The 25,970-nt window shown below is 40.1% G+C and overlaps 2 protein-coding genes across 2 annotated transcripts; both read right to left on the bottom strand.

Annotated features, from left to right (window-relative positions):
* Nucleotides 1-8,042: 8,042 nt before the first annotated feature.
* Nucleotides 8,043-21,408, bottom strand: and2 (actinodin2). The gene is made up of 6 exons (XM_061694428.1): nt 21,357-21,408; nt 16,618-16,749; nt 13,594-13,638; nt 12,050-12,204; nt 9,689-10,585; nt 8,043-8,435 (listed from the first exon to the last, which is right to left on the bottom strand). Exons 1-6 carry the CDS (start codon nt 21,406-21,408, stop codon nt 8,043-8,045), a joined length of 1,674 nt encoding a protein of 557 aa, XP_061550412.1.
* Nucleotides 21,409-22,718: 1,310 nt separating this feature from the next.
* On the bottom strand, nt 22,719-25,847 carry LOC133411818 (apolipoprotein D-like). The gene is made up of 5 exons (XM_061694523.1): nt 25,776-25,847; nt 24,624-24,749; nt 24,195-24,316; nt 24,035-24,120; nt 22,719-23,386 (listed from the first exon to the last, which is right to left on the bottom strand). Exons 2-5 carry the CDS (start codon nt 24,735-24,737, stop codon nt 23,127-23,129), a joined length of 582 nt encoding a protein of 193 aa, XP_061550507.1. The 5' UTR covers nt 24,738-24,749; nt 25,776-25,847; the 3' UTR covers nt 22,719-23,126.
* Between the last annotated feature and the right edge of the window lie 123 nt (nt 25,848-25,970).

Genomic DNA, 25,970 nt, shown 5'->3' with positions numbered 1-25,970 from the left:
TGCAGACTCAGAATCAGAATCAGAATCATCTTTATTTGCCAAGTATGTCCAAAAAACACACAAGGAATTTGTCTCTGGTAATTGGAGCCGAAGGAATATAATGTTAGCGATTTGAGCTCGTTCAGGGTTTGGGAGGCAGCCGCTTCCAAACCCGAGAAGCTCTGAAATGTGTGCCTGTTGATTGCTGACGAGATGTGAGGACGACGGCACGGCTTTATCCATTAATGATCTGGGAACAGCCTGTCATTAGTTTTAAGATAATAGAAGTGCATTGTTTACTCTCTGAAGAAGACAAACGTGTGCCTGATGATTTTTGGAGGGTTTCAAGCTAATACGAGGAGGATCGCATTAGCGATCAAGTGTCTGCATTTTATGTCGATTTGGTTTCGAGTTTGGGAACGGCTCTTAAAAGCATTGGCAACACATTTGTGGAGTTGTTTATTTAACTTTGGAGGTTTTCAGACAATGTTAATGAAGCTCCACAACTGTACACTTTTTGAGCCATTTGACTGGAGTCCTCTTTTTTTTTTTTTTATCCAGTCAGCCACTGGTTCCAAAACCTTTTCATCATACAATACAACCCCCGAGACAGATGAGCACATTGTTAGCAATGCTGCCTTTTAAAATGCGAGGATACAACCAAGTATGTGCGGAGAAGTGTGTCATGTTTTTACCAAGACTTTTCAAAAATTCCATTCGATTTGTTTTTATTCAAAGGCTTTCTGTTGACGAGTCAATATCTATCTGCCGTCTTCTATCTGGAAATATATATATATATTTTTTTTTTTAAACTGTGCTCTGGAGACTGGAAGATTTCAAACTTGATCAGTAGCCCTTTTTACTCCTTTGAAATTGTGTGACTTTGTATGCATGAGATAGGAATATTTGCGACTTCACAGGCAAGAAACAACACTTTCTGGGCCACTTGATGAATTCTTTGTTGTTCTTGTTGTGCTCTCACATCAATTGTATTACAATGTGAAGTCCCTGTTTACGATGCGCAATGAATGAATAACATATTTAAGGCCTTCACACGGCAGATGTGTCCGGTAAATCCTGAAATCTATGAGTCTGCGTGAAAGACGACAAAGAGGATGACAAAGTTGAAGAAGAGGACGCCACTCAGACAGAAAAGATGAGGGTAACATCAGACATGGCATGACATAAGAGTGACAGTGATGTTTTCCTTTGTATTTTTTGCAATACAGGTATGTTTGGATTTTTTACCTTAGACTGAATTTGCATATTTTTCATCTCCTACTTGTGTTTAATATGTTTACATTTTTCATCTAATAGTTGCGAAGTTTGCCCCAATGTTGATATATTGTTCATCTAATATTTTAGAAGTTTTTCCCAAATATTTTTTTCTTTTGATTTCAAATTTTTGTGTATTTTCATCCGATTTATTTGTCCACTAGTTCTTTAACTTCTCAACTTATTTTTAGATTTATCCCTACTATTTCTGTATTGGTGTATATTTGTGCCTCATATTTTTGCCACTTTTTCCTCTGATATGTGTCTATTTTCCCCAAATATTTGTGTAGTTTTCCTCTGATGTTTTATTTTATTTGTCATCTAATAATTGGAAGTATTTTCAAATAATCTACGTCATAATGTGTTTGTAATATAATTCTATGGTATTATTTGTGTATATTTAGTATTTTTTTGTCCAATTCTTGAAATTCTTCCCTAATATATGTATTCATCTAATACTGTTGTTTTTCAAATAATATTTGAAGGTTTTGTAATATTTGTATTTAGATAATATTATATATTTTCATATAAATATTAGATATTTAAATATCTCATATTTTTGTATTATTCATTTACTATTTTGTATTTTGTAATATAGTTTTTAAATGTGTTTATTTCAATTTTTTCCCTGTAGTATTTTGTATTCTTGGTCGATTATTTGTGTATTTTTTTTCTCATATTTGTGTATTTTTCACCTAATGTTGGATTTTTGAAACCGCAGTACAAAACAAACTTTTAAAAAACACCTAAACCAAATTTTCTTCATCAAAAAATTAATCACAACCTCATTTTTTATTTCAATTTAAAGAGATATAATCAAATTCATAACAACATGGGCAAGTGGGCCACTGCTGCTTCTATTTATTTATTTATTTTTTTGCATAAACATTGCGTCTAATAAATGCAATCTTTTGTCCACGGTGCAATTATTCGGAATTGCACCGTATTATTATTATTCGGAGAATAATTGCAGCTGGATATTTTAAAACCCATCCCTCTTTGTATTTTTAAATAATGACGGCGATAACTGAGAACACGTCCATGTATTCTATTGTCTGCGGCTGCTGAAAATAAGACAAAACTTATAACTTCTGTAATGTTGTTTTGCCAATACGCTGATAAATGTTCAGTCAGGGTCGTAAAATATTGATTTTTTTTTTTTTTTTTTTTTTACTCCTCCACTCCAGTTAGATTTGTAGTGTTTGACATCTTTAAAACGACCATGCAGTGCAGCTTGCTGGGAAGACGTTTGCCAGAGTAAATGGCCGCCATAGCTGGCACTGAGTTATGGCCTTGAGATCAAGCGGTAAATTTAGCTTATTTCCCAAAAGAAAAAGCCTGGAGATTCTCCGAATGAGTCGCACAAATCCCCCAAAGAACAACAGCAACAACCGTTTATTCCTTTTCTGACCTAAAGCATGAATTCAGGTACATGCAATAATTCTGTTGTATGAGATCAGCAATCTTCTTTTATTACCTGTAAAATAATGCTAGGTCGTGTTAGCTTGAGAATGGATAAAGTTATGCCGTCGTCAGCATAGTCATTGCAACAGGCTCATTTTAGTCATTTAATCCCTACAAATAAACAGGCAATCTTTTTGTCTGTTCTGAGGTGAGCAACGTTAGTAGCTATGAAATAATTGTACGCCGTGAATGTATATTGCTATGCGGGTCATTTGCATCGTCATTTGAATCCATCAAAAATCAACAATCACAGTTTTGTCTACCCCGTGGTTGGTAATGTACTTGTATTATCTATAAAATAATGCTATGCTGTTTTTTAACTTGTTACCTAAAATGTCAATTTCTTCTACTAAGTGAGGACTAGTTATTTTCCACGGGCCTAGCAAGCTAATCGTACGAGGGGCGCTACATGCCCACGGTTGCAACATTTGTACGGGCCTATTGTTCTTTTGCTTTTGAATTATATTAGATCATCGTTATTACAGAGCTAGCTAGCTTTACAGGAACCGCGTCCTTAATATCGTCGGGCCGTGCGGCAGTTGAATTTTGCTCAATGATGTGTTTCTCGATTTGTTTGCAGTCATTTCCTTGGGTCACTTTGATCGACATTTAGCAACAGTAACTACAAGCAGGCGCGTCTTAGCATACATGAGTAGAGAATGTGGCTTCAACTTGTCAAGTTGTTAAACTACACATGAAAGTTTAATGCGACACTGCTTTTATAATGCAAGATATTTCACTGTAACAAAAAAAATGTGTTTTTACGTCTGCCGCTATTCAATACATTGAGTCGGGCAGCAGACATAAACCCCTTTTAAAAAAAATAAAAGAAAGAAACGTCAACCGATGTGTGTGATCAACGGTCGGTCGACAACTCATTCACTGCCGATATTTGAATTCAACGGCCGTCAATGCCCAGGGAATTTAATTGTGCATGCTGCACGGCTCCTTCAGAGGCTGACTGCCCCCCCACCAATACTCCCCTTCAACGGCACCCTGGCGTCCTTTGTCATCGATCCAAGTGCCAGCACACGTCAGGGCCCGCGGGCACAAGCCCCCAGATGTCAGTGTCAAGCCAAAATTGATGAGCGGCAGACGAAGGCACAGAGGGAACTTAAAATGGGACACAGGGTAGGGTGCAGGTTACTATATGCCTAACCAACCACATACAGTCCCCTCCAAAAGTATTGGAACGGCGAGGTCCTTTGCTTTTGTTGTACACTGAAGACATTTGGGTTTCAGATCAAAGGATGAATATGAGACAAAAGTCCAAAATTCCAGCTTTTATTTCATCGTATTTACATTTAGATGTGTTAAACAGCTCAGGACAGAGCACCTTTTGTTTGAAGGCGCCCACTTTTTAAGTGAGCAAAGGTATTGGAACATGTGATTAATGGGTGTTTCGAGTTACTCGGGTGTTGGCTCTTAGATTGATTGCTTAAACATTAGATAGTGCTTGTTTTTGGTTTTGGGTTTCACCTGTGCAGACTGCATTTGCTGTTAAGCAAACATGAAGACCAGAGAAAAAAAATTCTGTTTGTTCTACACCGTTTATACATACGCATGCGTGTTGTACGCTGTCGAAGTACACGCATGTCCATTGTATGCACATGGGCACTTAACGCGGCGTATGCGCCGACCGGCAGGTTTTAAGCTAGCAGCTAATATCGTGTATAAAACAAGTGACTCAGTGTTTAAGGAATGCAAAAAAAAAACACCCGAAACAAAATGTATGTTTTAAAGACACATCCAACCCACCACAACAAGTATGAGTCTTGTTTCAAGATCATAACCTGTCAAACTGGTGGCCCGGGGGCCAGATCCGGTCCGCCATCTCATTTTATGTGGCCCGCGAAAGCAAATCAAAACCACTAATAGTGTCCCAATGTAACGATATTGAGATATTGCAAGAATTTAAAAAAAATAAATTAAACAGATGTACAGCATTCAAATCCATTTTCTTTCTTGGAAACGTCACTTGTTGCTAGGAGGATTTAGTGGAGCACAATTAGCCCATTTAAAGAAGTTGGCATAAACAGTAGTACTAGGTTATGTCTCCAAATATACAATCAAAAGGGCTGTGAGAGAAGGCTGATTTATACATAATTGAATCACTGCTCTGTATTAATTGTAAAGCCCATTAGTAATTAAGTATGATTTGGAAGTTAAAATTTAGGGATATTTTACAGATTAATCTGGCGATTTAAGTACAGTGTTCACATCCTTTTTTTTTTTCTTTGTCCATCATTTGTTGCTAGGCAGATTCAGTTGAGCACAAAGATCATTGAAACTAGGATGTAATTCATCTTACATACAATTTAGTCACTGCTCTGTATCAAGCGTAAAGCCCGAACCACGACTTTTTTTTTTTTTTTTTTTTTAAAGCGTGGCGTGATCAAAACTGTTGTTTTTAACAATGATAAACAATCTTAAAGTGCTGCACACACGTCATCATTCCCCCCCCCCCCCCGTTGGCATTCCAGCAACGTTGGCTGACTTGCAGCTACAACGTGGAAGCTGCCAGGGAGACACTGAGAGGGCTCCTGGGGGACTTGCGGGACCTGCTTAAGTCAGCACGGACGGACGCTTTTGCTGACTGTGCCTCGGCGAGGCCTCCACGCCGCAGGAATATCATTACAGTAAAGTTTGTCCATGGTGAGCACTCTAGCAAAAGCAATGAGGGGCACCGCGTGTGTGCGTGTGTGGGGGGGGGGGCTTACTGTAATTACAGTAGCTTATTTGCAGCACATTTAGTGCATAAGTGCTCATTAAAAACTTTAAAAATAAGTGCAAGTACAGCTGCTTTATAGTCCCAAAAGAAACTTTTCCTGGGTATTTCTACCTTCTCTCTTTTTTTTTTTTTTTTGCTGTTTTGGTTAGCAACAGTGTTCCAATGGGATCAGCGGTTAACTCGTTCATGTGTAAACAAGAGCGTCTCTAAAGGCGTTCAACTTGTTACCCACTCAAGAAAAGCAAACCGACACCTATCAATCTATCTGTCTTCCAAACTAGCTATCTCTCGATCAACCGATGTATGTCTGTCTGTCCGGCCGTCTGGCAGGCAACCAACCGACCTTCCTACCTACTTTATCTACCTGTCTACTTAACCATCCATGCATCCATCTATTTATCTCCCAACTGTCTTACCTATCTATACCTACCTATCTGTCTATCTACCTATCCATCTATCCATTCATTTATTTTGTATCTATTTATTGAACCTTTATTTAACCTTAGAAAATAAACCTTTTCAAGAGGGACAGTAAAAATAAACAACTGAAAAAATGTGACTGCCCAACCGAATACAGCCTCTTATAAGTGGGGATGTGGGTGTGTTCAGAATTAACCAATCACATCCAAATTCATGTTATATGAGAGTCAACACACCAGTCACCATTTAAAGTCCCTTTCATCAACCCCTAATAAAATTCAGTTGTTTTAGTAGGCTTTTCCTGACCTTGTTTTGCCTGAAGCTTTTGTGAAAACATGAGTTTGAATGGCGGAATGACTGGTTTGAGCGTCAGCCTCACAGTTCTGAGGACCGGGGTTCAATCCCCGGCCCCGCCTGTGTGGAGTTTGCATGTTCTCCCCGTGCCTGCGTGGGTTTTCTCCGGTTTCCTCCCACATCCCAAAAATATGCGGAGTAGGTTAATTGCCCGTAGGTGTGAATGTGAGTGCGGATGGTTGTTTGTTTGTACGTGCCCTGCGATTGGCTGGCAACCGGTTCAGGGTGTACCCCGCCTCCTGCCCGACGATAGCTGGGATAGGCCCCAGCGCGCCCGCGACCCTTGTGCGGATAAGCGGCTCAGATAATGGATGGATGGATGAGTTTGAATGTGATTAGTAAATGCAGACACAGCCACATCCCAGTGACAAAAGGGTGTGAACACTTATGCAATCACATTATTTCAGTTGTTCACATTTACTTCTGTCTATCTATCTATCTAGCTATCTATCTATCGTTATTACCAACTGCAGGCGTCCGTGCCAAGTTCGGCAGTCGGGCCTAAATCGGCTTCTTATCTTTCACATCCTAATGTTTCCAATTATTCTTCACGGAGGCGTGAAATTGATCCCAAACATTTACTTTTTTCTTCGCCTCCTCCTCCTCGTCCTCCTTCTCACCACACGGTTTGATCTCCACTCCCCCGAGACGACCTTCGATGAAATTTAATTACACAGAGGGGCTTTAAGCGCTTAAATCTTTCACTCGAGTGGATTGAAACATGCACACTGAGGTCATTAAATCGATGATCATTTTGATCACAGTCATTGGGAAACAGGGAGTTTAATTGATGATGATGATGATGATGATGATTACTGCTTCTTCATTTTGAGGTCTCATCAGTTAGCTACTCTTTACAGGCAAATAAGTGACCCCAGGGTGGTTGAAGCGTATCGTCTGTGACATCAGCGTCACCCTGTGGATGTGCCTCAGAATGTGTGCGTGTGTGTGCGCGTGTAGGTGTGTGTGTGTGTGTGTGTGTGTGTGTGTGTGCAGATGGTTTCACGTTGGACTTTGGATCATCTTTTTTTTGGGGGGGTTGCCCATTTTCATTGGTAGCCTGGTGAAAATCCATAAGATGACGCTAACATGAGCCCCCTCAAAACTAACTCAGTAGCACCCCTTAGCGCCTGACACAAGTTTCACCGATCAACACGAAATCGGGTGGGCATGTCTGTACCGTTGATAAACTACCAGGGAATTTGCCCAAATGAGCCCAGACAGTTGGGTGATGCTAAATTGAAAAGCTTTTTTTCCCACTCCATCCAATGTGGGCGGAGCACGTCAAAATTTGATCGTTTTAAAGATTTGCAAAAAAAGACGTCTGACAAGACACAGGAAGCCTTCCATTTTTAAATTTTTTTTTCTTACTGTTATTTTGGCAATTTCCATGGGTAAAGGCAAACTTGTAGTTTTTTGGCTATGCCACCTAGAATGGCGTCAAAGTTTGATCATTCCGATGATTCCCCACGAAAAAGCAGTCGCAGCATTCGCCACCACTTTTGGTGTTGAGCTGAAACGGAATTGGGTGGACATGACTGTCATAACAGGGCACATGAAAAAGGTTTTCCAGGGCCTGTTCAGCTTTAATATTTTTATTAAAACTGAATAAAAGAAGCGGCTGGAGATGAAAAACATTAAATACACTTTGGGCAACTCAACAAAGGAATGTCTAACCTGTGTAACACACATCGATACATACGTATGACTCTTTTCTACAAACATACAAACACCTTTGACATCATTCTACTGTACTGCTGATTTAAAGAAGAAAACTCACATTTCCGTAGCTACTTCGTTTAATTCTGTGATTGTTGGGTTAAATCGACTTGTGCTGGAACATGATGCCACGGAGGAAGTCCTCAAAACGCGGGACAGCGGATTTTGCGGCCGCCTTTGTTTCTCTCTGGCCGAGCTGGAGCGCCGCTTTCTCTCCGTCAGCGTCATCGGCACGACGCAGGCGACAGTCGTAGTCAAGCTCGGGGTCGCAGTCCGGGTCGGGGAGGATGATGCCACCCTTGCCGTGTCCCCGGGCACGGACGGCGGAGGGCGCTGTAAACTTTACGCAGGTGGGGTCGAAGGGGTGGCAGCGGGGCTCGGTTGGAGCTTTGGCAGTCGAGTGGGGGTCCACCGGGGTGCAGTCTTTGTCATAGTGCACATAGCAATCGAAGCCCTCCTTGGTCTTGCCGCGGATGCCCAGCTTGTAGCGGACCTGGTTGATCGATTGATTGATTGATGGGTTTTGTTCAAAACAGACAGCAAGTAAAAGCATTATGAAACAAAAAAATCACTCCTGTGCTTCCCCACTGATTTTTTGGGGGGGGAAATACAGTATGTATTTGTCGATCGCAGAAATCCTCACTCGATCGCAGAAATTTGTGGGTTATAGCAATTGTTTCTCATAGGATTTGACTTACTGTATTGTCCTCGCAAGTTGAAAAGGAGAACCACAGTCAGCGATGTACTTTTCAGCCATTTATTAAACGCGAGAAAACAGTAAGCACATTAACACAATGAACACACTCACGCAGGTTGCTGCTGTCGGCCACAGCTCACACCTAGACGCTCACACGCAGACTTGCCGACGTCACACGCCACCCCACCAAACCCCGGACATACCAAACACGCAGATACTACAGTAGGTACATTATTTTATGTACATTTTCTACTTGGGTTTTTGTGTGTGCGTTCAGATATATTTCAAATTAGTTTCAAATGTGTTTTAATAAGTTTAAATGTGTTTAAAGCATGGGGGAACGGGGAAACATTTAAAAAGGTTCTTAGATGTTCCCGACATTGCGGGTCTGGAACCTATCTGTACAGTGGTACCTTGACTTATGAGTGCCCAAAAGTCTGTGACCAAACTCATAACTCGATTTACTTTTTTTTCCCCCCATCGAAAATTATTCGTTCCGCCACCAAATAAAACACCACATTTTATTGGGTGTGTTTTTTGTTAACAAAACAATAAAAGAGAATGTAAAGAAGCTGGTTTTATAAAGTGTAAATACCGTGCAGTCTCGTGAGTGACGTCACCAGCTGGAGTCTTTCCGTCTTCATGTGAGCGTCTGGGTATGAGTCGACGACCCACAGCAGCTCCTTGCGAGTCTGCTCATTTTGTATTAGCGTGTTTGCCTGTTTGTCCCGTTCAATAAATGGCTGAACGTGCGCCGGCACCTGTGGCTCTCCTCGCTCACATGCACATCCATTTTTATTTTGCTTCTCACGAGCAGCGGTGTATCGAAAGCTCACTTGTAACGCAATTTTTGACTCAACACTAAGGATCAAAATTGATCAAGTGATGGCTTGTAACTTGAACAAATTGGTAAGAAAGTTGTAAGTTGTAAGTTGGGGCACTCCTAAGTCAAGGTACCACTGTATATTACTTAATAAGCCAATTTAAAAGTAGCAAAAGGGTTAAGGGTTACACTCGTCAAAACATTACTCCGCACGTCAAATTCAGACCTGTTGCTGTGGGAGCTGTGGTTGGGCCTTGCGCAGGGCAGCGGCGGCTGCCAGTATGCAGTAGGGATCGTAGCGGGGGTCGCAGCTCAGGGGGGCGGCGACGTGGGCGGGCTGGCCTTTGGGGGCGTACTCCAGTACGGGCTTGGTGAGGCCGGAAAGCTTGGTGGCGGTCAGCGGGTTACAGCCGGCATCGAACAGGGGGTTGCATCGCTGCTCCTGGGGCGGCGGGTCGTCACCCAGGCCGGCGGGGGCGGCGACGTTTCCCGCGCAAAGGGGATCCGTAGCCGGGTCGCAGCTAGGGTGGAGTAGGCGATAGTACCCAGTGGGGGATTTTTGCACCATCGTTGGCTTGCAGTAAGGGTCCTCGGGGTCGCATTTAAGGGCGGCGTAGGACGGGGCGGGGCCGGCGGCGGGGCGGTACCCGTACGCTGCCCTCAGGTGGTACTGAAGACACTCGACGTCTTCGTGGTTGCAGATCCGCAGCAGCTCAGCCTTCTGCTCATGGCTCAGGAAGGGCTCCAGGACTGGGGCGTAGTAGTAGAAGCCTGTGGGGCTCTTCAGGGGCATGGGCAGCATGGGGGTGAGGATGGGGGCGGGCGCCTCGGCCGGGGCCGGCTCCGGCCGGGGAGCGGCGGCCTTGGAGGTCAGCGGGAAGAGGCAATAGGGGTCGATGTAGGGGTTGCACATCCGGACGGCGGCGGACTTGATGGGGGCGGGCATCACCGTGGCCGCCTTGGGCTTGCTGGTGGACTCGGCGATGCATTCTGGGTTGTCGGAGTCGGCGCATGCCTTGTAGATTTCGCTCAGGTGTTTGAGGTAGTGGTTAAAGGTGGGGCCCTCCTCGGACCTGTGCTTGTTCTGCAGGTGCGCCATGTACAGGCGGTCCAAATCTTCAACCTGTAAAGTACAAAATATTTGAAAAAAGGTCTTTTCTGTCTCGTTGTAAAATTTGGGGACTCAGGCGTAACTGTTTGTCCAGGGGGTGCAACAGTGCCATTGTATGCATTCAGGTTCAGATGTTTCTGTACGGATTATTTGTCACGGTTCAGAGGCATACCGTGTTCCCCCACAAAGAAGTGCAACGACCTTGCAGTCATAAACAAACACGACTCAGCCTCTGCCAGCAATGTGCTTTTAGCAGTACGGCAAATTTGTTCAATCGTTTTGAAACTGCCATGTTCATGTTCTAAAAAGAGAACAAACTCCTTATGTTGCACTTTCCTAAAAAGAAGATATTTAAGCTGCTATATATTTTTTGGATAGATTTTTTGTTCATTTGACAATCTTTCATTTACTGTAGAGAGGTTTGCAATTTTTCATGGGGTAAAAAACCTCCTCGGTTTCCTACAAAGAGGACAAACTATTGAAGTTGCACTTTTCTTCAAAGAAAAGATTCAAACTGGTATATATAATAATAGGTTGTTTTGAATTTATCGTGATGGCCATTTTTTATTTTGTAGGAGGAATTACTGGTAGCAGCTCGTAGTTTTTCATGTGGTTTATTACTTCTAACAAAAACAAACTATTGAAGTTGCTCTTTCTTAAAGTTACGAGTTTTTATTTCATTGCATGCAAAAAACAAAAAACAAAAAAACGTGCAATAATGTGTTTCCTTAAACATGCGCACCCTCAAACTAATACTTTGTTGCTGCACCTTTAGCATGTGTAGAATCTTTATATCCACTGTGTTATTAATTTGAATAAACAGTTCTGAATTTGAAACTTTACATTGATATTAGATACCCATGTAATATTTATTAGCAAATATCAACATTAAACTTTACTCTAAACTCGAACTTTGCTTGACTTTCATTGGCCTGTCTGCATGATTGGAAAATTTGAAAATTAAATGAATTGTAATCAAGGCGTAATCAAGGCAAGAATCAATTTTTTTTTTGTATTTGAGAACCTTTTATTTATCGGAGAATTTACTGCTAGCAGTTTTTTATGTTTCATTTTAAATGTCATTAAATATGATCCCCTTTACACAAAAGAAAATCACTTATATTTTTTGCATTGTGTTCCTTTTACTGTACTACATTGTGAGCCAGTGACCCTAAAACTAAGACAAGTACTGAGCCTTTATATTTGTTGTACCATTACATCCCTAGTTTGGAGCTTTTTCTAGGTCACAAGGATCCATGTACTGTATTTTCCCACAATCCCAAAGCAGAATTTTTTTAGGGTACCCCATCAAGGGTTAAGTTGTTGTAGCCCTTAATCTACAATAATTTACTTTCTTTTTTCTTTTCTTTTTTTTTTTTGGGGAACATTTGCTAAAAGTTTCTATGAGCAAAAAGTGATTCAACAAAAGAAAAAACCTCATGTAAAAGCTAAATAATAAATACTAGTCTCACTCACCCCCTCCTGGTTTTGGCTGTCCATGAAGTACTTGTACCAGCCCCAGAAGTCAGGGAGGTGCTGGAACTGGGGCACGGCCATGACGGGCGCGTTCCTCCTGTGGCGGACCAACTTCTTCAGGTTGGCCATGACGTCAGCCTTCCCGTCATCAGACACTGCATGAACAACAACAACAACAACCACCACATAACCATTAAGAACTCAGTGTTGTTTACTGGAGTACATTTGATTTCATTTTGGCATGAATAATGCACGGCTCTTCGGCGGTGGATTTCTATGAGGATTTGCTACTGATCCTAATTAGGATTGTTTAGCCTGTGCGGAAATGTCACGGATGCGATGAAAGACTGGGAAAAAGATGATCCAATTCACATGCATAATTGATATTGGGATTAGGTACAGGCCATAGAACATTGCAGGCTTCACTTCAACTATGGCGATCTTTTTTTAGTTTTGATTACATTTTCATGTCTTATATTATGAATATATTTTTAAATGTTAATTGTTTAAAAAGAAAAGAGGATAGGCCGTACAGAAAATATTTATTTTTAATGTTTCATTGATATTAAATTACTATTATTAATATTATTATTGTTATTTTATTTTAAGCCCCCATTTTAAATCAAATCTAAGTCATATTTTTTTATTTTAAATAAATTTTACATTCAGTAATTTTAAATGTGAGTTCATATTCACTTTAATATATTTTTTAAATTGAATGCAATTTCTCGATCCTTTAAATGTAATTTTTGCTTCTAATTTAAATTTGTTTTTTTATTTCTGATGTAATTTTACTTCATTTAATTGTAACAACACTTTATATTTTTTTCTTTGAATAATATGTTCATTCATAATTAAAGTACATTTTTTACGATTCAATTAGTATTTTTATTTATAATTCAATTTGAAATTATTCTCAATGAATACAATTATTTTTTTTATTGATATATAGTCGAAATGTTTTTGTGATATAAACAAATGAGACCAAGATACATATATATATATATATATATATATATATATATTCTTTTTTTTATCCAGCATTAATGTGACCTATAACCTTTACAACTCAACTGGGGGCAAAAACAATCCTTTAAAGTGGAAAACAAAAACAAAAAACATACGATAATGCGGTTGCATAAAAATGCGCACCCTCAAACTATTACTTTGTTGCTGCACCTTTGGCTCATATTATAGCACTCGGTCCTTTTGGGTAAGACTTTCAATGTGACAGACCTTGACATGGCAATACTTTGCCATATTCGAACAGATGTGTGTAGACATTTTATATCCACTGCATGTTTAATTTGAATGTACAGTTCTGCATTTGAAACTTTACATTGATATTACATACCAATGTAATATTTGTTATCAAATATCAACATAAACCTTTGAACTCGAACTTTGCTCGACTATCATTGGCCTGTCTGCGTTATTGTAACGTTTCAAAATGGAATGAATTGAAATCAAAGGCCCTCATAATATTGTAAAGTGGGGTGTGGTGCCACTAAAGTGCCCCCAGTGACACGTCCAAAGGTCCTTACGTTCTTCCTCCTTGTGCTGCTCCAGCGGGACGGCCCCGAGAAACTCTGTAAAACACAAGCAGGAGTCACATTAGCGAGCAACAGGCACCTTCACTGACAAGGACCAGATGTCTCGCTTTCCCTCTACACACAGGAAAAAATTGCTGAGCCGCCCAAAAGAGTTCCCGGGGGGCAGAACACGGCAGGTGCCCGGACCGTGGCGCCCTGGCAGCACCCGCCCTCGCTTTTAACAGGCGTCTGTGTGTTTATACACGTACCGGGGGCCACCTCCACCTGTAAAACTACAAAGTGCGGACCCTCACACAAACTAGTTACTGCTGTGCTGTAAAAAAAAATAAAAAAATGAAAATAATTAAGAACTGTATGCGGATGTTTGTGTGCATTCCCGTGTGGAATATCCTCTGCTCCACCAGGGGTTTCCTTCTGAGGTTTAGCACTTGTGAAAGTAAAACTGTCTGCTCAGCTGATTAGGCCACCAACTTGGGATCTGGAAATGGCTTTTCGTGAGCTTTTAAAGCAGGGGAACATTTTCCTCGATCAGACGCCATTGCAGTTCTTCCAGTGCCCGTGCTACATTTTGGAAAATACATGTTTAATATTACATGTCAAACCAAAGCCTGAAACTACTCTTAGGTCGGAATTGACTCTTGTGGTACAACGGAATTTGATTTAATGCTGCTTTATTTTCCATCCATCCATCCATTTTCTGAGCCGCTTCTCGTCACTAGGGTCGCGGGCGTGCTGGAGCCTATCCCAGCTGTCATCGGGCAGGAGGCGGGGTACACCCTGAACTGGTTGCCAGCCAATCGCAGGGCACATACCAACAAACAACCATTCGCACTCACATTCTCACCTACGGGCAATTTAGAGTCTCCAATGAATGCATGTTTTTGGGATGTGGGAGGAAACCGGAGTGCCCGGAGAAAACCCACGCAGGCACGGGCAGAACATGCAAACTCCACACAGGCGGGGCCGGGGATTGAACCCGGGTCCTCAGAACTGTGAGGCTGACGCTCTAACCAGTCTCCACCGTGCCGCCCTGCTTTATTTTATTTACAATATTTTTTTCTTTTGAATAACACTTGAATTGAATTAGTTTTACTTCTGATTATATATTCAGATTTAAAACCATGTGATGCTAAAATCAACTTTGAATGTATTTTATGTTATTTTTTTTTTTACTTGAATTTAATTTTAATTGTTTTAATTTAAAGAAATAGATGTGATGTGATGTGGTGCGGTGTGGTGTGATGCCAAATTCAACTTAATTTGTTTTACTGAAATTATTTTGATGAATATTTTTAACATCTTAATTTATTTCATGTTGTTTAATACATTTTATTAAATTCATATTTTAAGCCTTGCAAGGCTACGCTATACTTTGTTTTTCCAATTTAGTTAAATTTAACTGAGATGTTAATTATTTTTTTTATTATTATGCAATTACTTTTATGATTCCAGAAAAATATATTTATTTTTTTAAAAGTTTGGCTTTTGGGCTTTTAGAAGTCATAAATGTGCTTATTTTTTACTGTGTTTTTTTTTAAATAAATAAATTCCAATTATTTAGTGAAGTTTACTTTTTTTTCATCTCTTTTTGGCATTTTCAACCTATTGTTGCCAGATGTACTTCAAACGTAAAACCATGCGAGGCGAAACTAAGGTTTTAGGTTTTTTAGAGGCCTAAAGCAAATGAAAACTCGACTTTTAGTTCCTAAATAAACTACAGGAGATTATATACATTTTTCATCCTTTTCCGTACTTCCAAACTATTTAGGCTGCTACAAATAAAAATGGAACCCTCCTGGTTATGTTTTTGATTTGATATACTGTACCAGAAATGTTAATGGGTCAATTGGATCCGCTGTACATTTGATAAATAAATATATAAATTTAAAAAATAATAAAAATAAAGACACTTCATTACGAACATTTCTGTCAATATTGTGAAAGTCTTGTTTTTCGTGAATACTGTTTTGGAAAATCCCCCAAAACCACCCACACCCCCTTCCCCCCCCCCCCCCCCACCCCCCACCCCAGCCCCCCTCCACGCTTTAACCTCTTATGTCACATATTTAATATACCATATATGGGTGATTGCAAATTCAACAATAATGATACACATTTATAATTAAAACAAGAAGAAAATGACTTTTTTTTAGCGTGTATTTCCTGTGCAGCTTTACTAGAAAGTCAGTTTGACCTTCATGAAGTCTTGAACATCAGGCTAAATTCAACTTTCTTTTTTTTTTTAATTATTTTTTAAAAATATAAATAAATACAAATAATAATTAGTCAGTGAGTTTTTTTATTATTATTTATTATTATTATTTGTATTATTTAAATGCAATTATTGACTTTTATCATTTGGAAAAACATTTATTTAAAGCCATGTGAGGCTTTCCTAAGTCAAAAATCGATGCTCCTTCTTCCTTAAAGCCGTCGGCAACAAATTATACCATACATACCCAACACAAAAGCAATATTGTTTGGTTTTATGTGTAAAACAATCAAATATGGTTTGTCATAAGTTCATTTTTCCATCAAACCCCAAAAAACAGAACCAAACGCAAAATATATTTGGTTTATTAATAATAAAATCATAATAATGTGTAGCATGAGATCCCAACTGAGGATTCTGGTTTCAGCAGAGGTGGCCAGCATCATGAGGAGATTATGTCGCCCCAAAAAATCAAAAAGTTAAAAAATGACAGGCCATTATTTTCGGAAGCTGACAATATTCTCACAATTGACTGGCAGAAAGCATATTACATTTTATAGCCCTCCTATGATCACTCAAGCTACTAAAACCGTAAGTATTGGCTTGAAATTGTCTAAGAATTTTAAAAGCTTGAAAAAAAAAACTGTCACCTGGTAAGAAAATGACGGCCAGAAGTAGCCCAGCGTGGATCAGGGAAGGTGATGCCATTTTTGCTTTGAGGGGCTTCCTGTGTGTTCAACAAAAAGTGTTAACAATCCTCACAGAGACGCTGAATTTTTCGGACTTTTGACAGAAAGTCTTACCTGCACCAGTGCTGAAGTGGTCTCGGTCTCTACGTCCTCCTCTGCTTGTGGCCTTCACTGTGTGGCCCCCTGCGCCTCTCTGCCGCCCTGTATGGAACAGGCGGGCAGGGGCGGTGGTTTTAAGGAGGCCCCCTGGATCATTAAAAACAAAAACGACAACGCCACGGGGGTTTCTGTTGAGTGCCGCCGGATTGGCTGCCGCCCCGACCAATGGGAGCCCTATCATCAGCAGTCGGGCTGAACAGAGGGACGCGTTAACAAGAGGACATTTTATTCCTGGCAGATTTTTGCTATCTGTTGATTTTTTTACTTTTACATAATGGGCTTATTGGGTGGAAGTGAACAGCTGTTAGCTATTAAGCCCACCTGGAAGCGGGCCAGCTTCACAGCGAGCGCACCTCCGTCAAAACCAAACAGGAGCCTTGCAAAATGGTGCTTATACTGGGTGGTAACACTAAAGTATTGGGCCACAAAGCCAGTTTCAGTTCAGGCTCTATAGAATATGAATGGACCTAACACATTTCCCTGAGGAACGCCACTCCGTATTGTAACATACTGATTATCGTTACTTTGGATGGATGTTGGGAGTGTCTTTGTGTAACATTTAGGATTACTAAGGGTTTGTATTCAAGGATGGGGTTTCAAATTAGGCCTTAGACTTTCTAGGCTAGGTTACGGTTGGAAATTTGGGTTTTAAGACTGGGTTAGGGTTTCAAATTAGGGGTTCGAGCCTGGGTTAGGGTTTGAAACTTTAGTTTCATATTAGGGTTGGGGTTTCAGGTTAGTGTTTGAAACAAAGGTTAGGGTTTCAAGTTAGGGTTGCAAGATAGGGTTAAGGTTTTAAGTTAGGGTTTGGAGCCAAGGATGGGGTTTCAAATTAGGGTTTCAAGACAAGTGTGAGGGTTTCAAATGATAGTTTCAAGCCTGGGTAACGGCTTGAAAAAAGGGTTATGGTTTCATGCTTGGATTTTAAGACAGGGCTAGGGTTTGAAACAAGGGTTTACGCTTCCAAATCAGGGTTTAAAGCCAAGGTTACGATTTTAAATTCAGGTTTCAAGTCGGTGTAAGCTTTTTCCTGGTGTGTTTTTTGGACATACTTGGCAAATAAAGATGATTCTGATTCTGATTAAAATTATTGAAAGCTTAGGGTTTCAAGCCAGGTTTAGAGTTTTAAATAAGCATTTAGGTTTGAAACAATTGTTAGGGTTTCAAATCCTATCCCCAGTTTCAAGCCGGGGTTAGGATTTCAAATTTAGGTTAGAATTGTTCCGAATTTTTTATAAGGGTAGGGTTTGAAACAAGGGTTAGGGTTCCAAATTAGGGTTTGAAACAGAGGTTAGGGTTTTAAGCATAAATTAAGTTTTCATATTATGGTTTCCAATTAGGTTTTCAAGCCTGCACTAGTGTTTCAAATGAGGGTTTCAAATTCAGGTTGAGGTAAGTGTTACCACAAAGTTAGAGGCGTACAATTGTCCAAAATGTTTCCAAGTAAGATTCGCGAGTCACTGTAAAACAACTATTCAGTTAACCATCACCCCATTATAAAAATATAGAACGCATACATTATTATCATGTTTATGATTCTCCTTGAAGCACCGCCATGCTTTTTATCGTGGAGGCTCTGAGGAGTCATTAGTGGAAGCAAACCCCATAACCAGGCACGCTAATGAAGCTAAATCATGCTGCTGCTGCTACTATGTGGAAAGTTGAGCCATTAGGGTTTAGTCCGCGATGCTTAGGAATGCCACGTAGCCTGCGCAGACCGCTCTGACCACATCAGGGGTGGTGGGCAAAGTTATTAAAAAAAATAATGATTTTATAATAATTTTTTTTTATAATTTTTTTTTTTTTTTTTTTTTCATGGATAGATGGGCCAGGTCATTAATAGATTAAAAATATATGTATACTGTAAAAAAAAAAAAAAAAAAAAAAAAAGTGCAGTGGTGCCTTGAGATACAAGTGACCATCAGGGCATCCTTTGGCAGATTTCTTTTTGCTTTGTCAAATTTGAGATACGGCCGTCATTTGGTTGGCTGTGTACTCAACTCAACTCGGTTACCAGCGAGCAGCAGTTTGGCAGATAGTAAATACTGTAATTATTCCAAAAAAATGAGGCGTCAAGCTGTTTATTGCCACTCCCAGTTAAATGTTTATGTCAAACATAACATCAAACGAAGAGAATTGCATGTTGTTATTTAAAACAACCGCATAGATTTGTCAGAATGAAGTCTGTTGGGCTTAATGCTATCAAACACATAAACGGGCTAATGAATAACATCCGTGTCACGGTGTTAAGCAACAGACATTGGAACACGGTGAAGCAACTCATGTAGACAGACAATAAGTGTAACATGGAGACAGACAATCCTCACAGGCTTGTATTCTTAATCCTCTGTGAAAAATGACTAATATTACTGCGACTCACTGAGGAGCTCAGAAAGTCTGTATTATATCTGTACGTCTTGAACCAACCCCCCCTCAAAAAAAAAAAAAAAAAGGAACAAAACTGTTTAATTCTTTACATTTTATTTTAAACAAATTACAAACATTTTTACCGGTAGTTTTTTGGGGGATCCTGGAGTGGATTAATGGCATTTCCCAAATTAGGGTTTTTAAACCTGGACTAAGAGTTCAAATTAGGGCTTGAAACTTGGGTTAGGGTTTCATACAAGAGTTCTAATGTTGGTTAGCGTTTCAAATTTGGGTTTAAAGCAAAGGTTAGGGAGCAGGAAAAAGTTTGCTTCGCCGCAAAGATCCATGCTAGTCATTATGATTCCAGCTACGTGCTAATCACGTTAACATCTGCTTGCTAAAATTATGTTAAGCACTTGCCAAAAATGTGCCGAGGTTCCACTATGTCGCAGTAAAATCAATTGCCCGTGCTGCGCTTATCATGACCCTTTTCCTCTTTGCCATGACGTAGCCTTCCGTGGAGACGTTGTGTCTCCTTGTGTACGGCAACCGCTCCAAAAAAGAAATGGTGGGCTTGGAGCCTGTAAAACAGCCTCACGCTGCTTGTGAATGAGACGCTCATGAAAAGACAGACTCTTGTAAACACGACCGCGGTGCCTGCCAAGAATATGTAGCGCAAAATCAGATGCCTACCTTCGCTAATTTCCTCAACTACCTAAGTATGAATTTGTCTTTTGTTTTTGAACACTTCAACTCAGTGAAGCTAGCTGAAAAAGACAATGAGTAAACTAAATACAGGACTACTCGAGTAAAGTTCATAATACAGTTCCGTATATGATTGCATACCACAGGAATCCTCACAGATACAAGGCAAATGTGCCCCCTAGTGGCTGAGAGCAGTATAGAGAATGAAATCAAAGCAATAGGATTAGACGCTCAGTAAGTGCTAGAATTCTTATATTTGGACCATTCAGAGTGAGTGTTCATGATTTTGTCCTTATACACCTCTACCATGGATTTACAATAACACAATTAACTGGTGGTTGGAATTAGGATTTCATTTAGGTTTCTAAGCCTGGGTTGAGCCACACGGCCAGTTTTAGTTCAGTATCTATACATTACGAACGGACCTAACACATTTCCCTGAGGAGCGCCACTCCACATTGTGTCTGACTAAATATTTGGACCTTGGATGGATGTTGGGAGTGCCATTGTGTAAAATGCAGGATTACTAGGACTTTGAAGCCAAGGCTGGGATTTCAAATGTGGCCTTCAATTTTGGGTCAGGGTTTTAAGCCTGTGTTACGGTTTGAAACGACAGTGTTAGCGCTTCAAATTAGGGGTCGAAACCCAGGTTATTGTTTAAGACTTAGTTTCAATTTGGGGCTTGAAACTAGGGTTAGTGTTTAAAGTAAAGGTTAGGGTTTCAAATTAGGGTTTGAAGCAAATAAGGGTTTCAATAGGTTAGGGTTTCAAAATAAGGTAAGTGTTTCAAGCCAGGATAAAGGTTTCAAATTAGGGTTTCAAGTTAGGGTTAGGGTTTCAAATTGGGTTTCAAACTAGGGCTAAATAATATTAGCTAAATAATAAATAAATATTATTATTTATAAATAATATAATATAAATAATAAATAAGGAATTTAAGCAAAGTTTAAGGTTTCAAATTTCTATTAAAAGCCAAGGCTGCGGGTTGAAATTAGGCTTTCAAGTTCAAGTTTGAAGATGGGGTAGAGTTGCAAGTTAAGGTTTCAAGACAAGATTAGGGTTTCAAACAAGGTTCGGTTTCAAACTCAGGTTCACAGGCAAAGTTTTCCAAGGGTTTCCAAGTGGGGTTTGCAGCAAACGTTAGGCTTTTATTTAGGGTTTCAAATTAAGGTTTCAAACGAGAGTTGGGGTTTCAAGCAAAGGTTAATGTTTCAAATAAGGAACCGAAGGAAAGGTTGGCGTTTTAAATTGGGGGGCACAAACCAGGGTTTGAATTAGGCACACTTTGTGACAACCTGCGTTGAGAGGGCTCACCCTGACCCTAACCCACACACACAAAAACCCATTTTTTTTTTTTTTCATTTTCTAATGTTACGATGCAATCTTACATTCTGTACGTCACACGGTATTAGCACGCCACTCATCATGTCAAGTACAGCTTTGCGGGAGCCCATCATATGTATGATTACCAGCCAGGTGTTGCTCTGCGCTCGCAGAAGAATCTTTGGGACGTTTAGAATTCAACAACATCTGCAGACTGAGGTTTAAAAAGCAGGGTGACTACGGAAGGAAAATTGTATATCATTAAGACATCAGAGCAAAATGGCAGGTCTGTTTCTTACCGGGAAGAATGTTTAGTATGGAGGCCCAGAAGTCCGGACTCGATGGATCCATCGCGTTCTGCCACTGGATGCCATCGTCAAGGAACGATTCCTCGAAATCTGCACAAGTGAAAACGATGAATGCTTGCTGCCCCTTCCTACTGTACGAGGTGCGCCAGGACTGCCGTCACAAAAGATATACAGTGGACGCCTGTGTACTCGCGGTTCGACATTCACGGATTCACCTATTCCCTGAATTCTTTTCCCATTTTTTTCCCCCAATTTTTGTTCCTTTTTTTCTTTCCTTTTTTCCTTTCCTGGGGCGAACCAACCCCAAAAATGCCTACTGTCAATTCATCTCTGCTTATTCCAATTATTATTTTTTTGACAGCCGAATTATAATGGCTGTCAATGTTTGGCGGATTTCCGCTATTCGTGGTCAGGCCCGGTCCCTATCCACTGTATTTCAACCGCAAACTCCAGTGGTGCCTTGAGATACAAATTGAATTCATGCTGCGATCACGTTCGTAACGCACAACACTCGCATCTCCAATCGTTTTTAATAAGGAAAATAGCACCGCGTAAGATTGGACTTTATAGAAACATACAGTAATGATATTATTTTTGGCCCATGTTGAGATCTCAAACTCTGATATAAGCGCACCAAATGTGAAGATTACTGTAAGGCTGTTGGAGACTTTCATGTTTGTGTTAAGCATTTTCACGATGCCAGCGTGCGTTAGACCACACACTCTGCGGCACAATTAGCGGGAACTACTGATGTGATGCCTTTCGTTAGAGCAGCAGATGTTTTAAGCATCTTACTGATTTTGCTTGTCAGACTGACATGTTTTCTGGCTTTTAACGTTTCCGACTAACCCAGCAGTTATGACGAAACACCAGACACTGCGTCACCACAAACACGCGAGAAGCTTCCATTTGGGCTCCAAACATCTTTTTCAAAGATTCTCATGCTCAGGCACCTTTTTGAAATCATCTCAAAGGATTGCGTGGTGAGCACTGAATGGAGCCAGACTGATCAAAACATGTGTCACAACATAACAGTGATAGGCATGATGAAGACATCACTACGAATGGTGTCAAGCAATCAGATTATGTTGTGAGGAAACAGAAACCAGCAACGTGTAATTCTGTGTGTATTGCCTTGATGGGCTGCAGAAGATATCCAAAGAAGAAGCAAATGTTTATTGCCTTGATGGGCTGCAGGAGACATCCAAACCAGAAGTAGATGTTCTGACATGACGCAGACATGTTGTCAACACACCTGGGAGCTGTTTTAAATTCTAAAAAATGCATACATGTCTCCTTTAAAATAATAAACTATGATGCATTTTTTAACAATTTCAATTTTTCTCTTCTTTTATTCGTGTATTTTATTTCGATGTTATTATTCTGTGACTAGCCAAAGCTTCACAATGATGCATAGTGAAAACTAACAAGAGCTCTCACATGAATTGCATTTAAAAGGTTTATTCATTCTAATTGCCAGCTTTGTGTCTCCAGTTTAGGCTCTAGGCATGTGACAGATAACAAAATAACTTATACAGTGTATTGTATCGCAGCAACCTTCTAAAACTATCACTTTATTTTTATTTCTAGCATAATTTGATGGTGTAGGTTTTTTTTTTATAATTATTGTTTGTGTAGAAGCAGTGATTCAGTAGAAGCATGTGGCTATATTCTGTCATACAGTAGTATACTTGTACTGTACTATATATATTTTTAGACAATTTTAACTGTTAACTTAAAGTGCAGTTCAAACAAAATGTATTATAATAGCTGATCGTCACTCCACGGCGCTTCTTTGTCGCAGGCCTGCTGCTTGGTGTCGATCATGCGCGTCACGTCGATGTTGTTGTTGGCGAAGGTCTCCTTGGCGCTGTCAATGGTCGACTGCGGCAGGGTGCGCGTGCGGCTGAAGATCCAGGCGAAGTCCAGATGGAAGAGACGCAGGACGTCCGTGCAGGAGTACACCAGGGCTGTGTTCACGTAGTCGGTGGACAGAATCCAGTAGGGGGAAAATGGCAGCACTGGTGGACAAAGATACATACAGTATACAAGGATGGATTTTGCAAAAATAACAAAAAAAGCAAAAAGTTTTGCTTTTTTTGTTATTTCCCCTAATGCCAAATAATCTTTGAAACTGTTTTTTCCCTACCATTAACCTTGGCAAAAAAAATTATAATAATATTTTTTTAATGCGAAAAATGCCCTTTAAGTTATAAAAGCTACGGGAAAAAAAATAAAAATGGATTGTTGTGCCTTGAGATACTGTATGATATAATACGATATGATAATGTTCATATATTCTTTGCCCCCATGTGACCAAGGCACACACACCAGAAGGAGCACTACAATGTCCACTAAATTGCAGCAAGAAATTTGGGGGGTGGGGATTCAATTATTTTAATTCTATCGGTACTGTATTTTGTATGTACAATTTTATAAAGTGCTAGTTTCAATCACATTACAAAATTTGGGTTTGGCTTTTTAAGGAGCTTGGATCAGATTAATGGCATTTCCGTTCATTTCAACGGAGAAAGATGACTCGCGATACGAGTAATGAGCGTGGTCACCGAACAAATTCAACTCATATCTCAAGGAACCACTGGATGTTAAAATGTTTGTTAAAACCTGTTGCGTTAATAAAGTGTTTTACATGATTTCCGAAATCTCACCATAGGAGTAGCTTATTCCCAGCTTGGCTGGATTCTTCTGATCCTCGATGACACCTGTTCCTTCAATTTTCCTTAGCTCTCCTTTCCTGTCCATTAACACAATTATTGTTCAATTTCAGGAAATGTTATCATAATCATCTTTTTTTTCCCCCCCACTCACAGTATTTCCGAGCTGACCACTCGGATGGATTTGTCCACCTTGAAAGTGAAGTTGGTCTCGATGCAGCGGCCCCTTTCGAACTGCGTCGGCAGTCTGGCGATTTCGAACCACCTCCCCATGAACTGTAACAGCCATAACACATTTTCTTATTTATTTGTATTTTTTTTTTGCTTGTGTCAACTCCACGAAGGGGCGTTTTCTGATATGGGCGATATGGGCGGCACTCTCTCATTGACGTCGATTATTCAAATACTAAGTAGAATAATTCAATTCCAAACAAAAGTCAAAACAAAATCTCTACCTCGAACCTTTGCGGTGATCATTTTTCTACGCAGAACAATGTGACTGCAGACTCACGTAGAAATAAAGCTTCCAGAACAACACTTTTACCATTGGCGACACAAAGTTACGTAAACAAGGAGAGATTACCTGTTTGAGGTTGAAAGCGGGTTGAACATCCGGTTCTGGACACGGACCCCAATGAGGCACCTGAGCTCTGACAAGTGGCACAATGAAAGCCGCCAGTGCCAAAAATAGCTTCATGGTGAGCTTTGCCTGACAAAAAATGAAGAATGTAAGCATTAAAGAAAACATATTGTGCTTTATTTCACAATTTAAAACAGTTCCCATGTCTCTTAAAAACACATTTGTGACACATTTTTGACAAAACACCCGAAGGATAAAGAATAACAGCAGTTTCCCCTCATTTTTTGTAGACTATTTTCTCATGCAAATATGCCACTGCTCACCGTTCCCATTTTAGTTACCATGGGGGCGGGTAAGACAGGGCTACTTGTTGAGCCTTGACTTCCAAAAAATATATATATTTTCATTCGTGGAAGCAGCACTTCATCACCAAGCAGCCAATTTATACATGTCAATTTGTGTGCAGATCCTTGCATGTGACGCATGCAGTCGACATGTCGCCAAACACAAATACGCCCCAAACCCCCACGTAATTTACAGGAATCAACGTGACTAAACCAGAAATAAGCCAATTAGCATATAATAGGAAACATCCAGTAAATGTCGCTTAATCTTTGTTAAAACAAGAACATTTTTTCCCCCCTTTTTCATTGGATTCTTCGTGGAACATTCACAGTTTAATTGCTCGACTTTTATGCTATACTTAACAATTGGAAGACATCCGGTAGGAAATGTTGTGCTCATCAATAGCCTTGCCTTTATACTTTTCATCTTATTAATCGTTTTGTTTTCAAATTTTCATTAACAGAGATCATAAATTAATAGAGTTGAAAAAAAACTATTTAACTTATATTTTGTTTCAATTAATGAAAGATTTTCCTATGTAGAACGGACCTCACCTTACACACACTATGAAGTATCAAAAACAAGTGGAGAATGCTTCGCAAGGATACGCTGGGATTGTTTACAACTGTGGCTTTTCTCCTTTTATTCTTTTTATTCATCAGTGCACTTTTTGTGTCATTCTGTGAGAGACGTTGGTGATAAGACACAATTCACAAAAAAGCCACAGTTGTAAACAATCATTAAAAAAATAAGTGTATGCCAGTTTGTGTGTAATTCAAGATGATAAACAGATAAAGAGTGAGTGCTTACCTCGGAGGTGGTCAGACAGAAGTGTTGCAGCGAGTGAGGTTTGGTCCACAGTGCGCGTCTGCGTCATCAATGGTGTCTTTTGTGCTGCAGACTCCACTTTATTTCAGACTTGTAGGCAACGATTAGCAAATTGGAGTCATGGGGGACACAGCACGACGTGTTATGAAACAATCTTGATTGGGCCTCTGCTGTGCC

Source organism: Phycodurus eques, chromosome 13, assembly GCF_024500275.1.
Source record: "Phycodurus eques isolate BA_2022a chromosome 13, UOR_Pequ_1.1, whole genome shotgun sequence".
NCBI classification, from domain to species: domain Eukaryota; kingdom Metazoa; phylum Chordata; class Actinopteri; order Syngnathiformes; family Syngnathidae; genus Phycodurus; species Phycodurus eques.
This window is presented reverse-complemented; position numbering and strand designations above follow the sequence as displayed.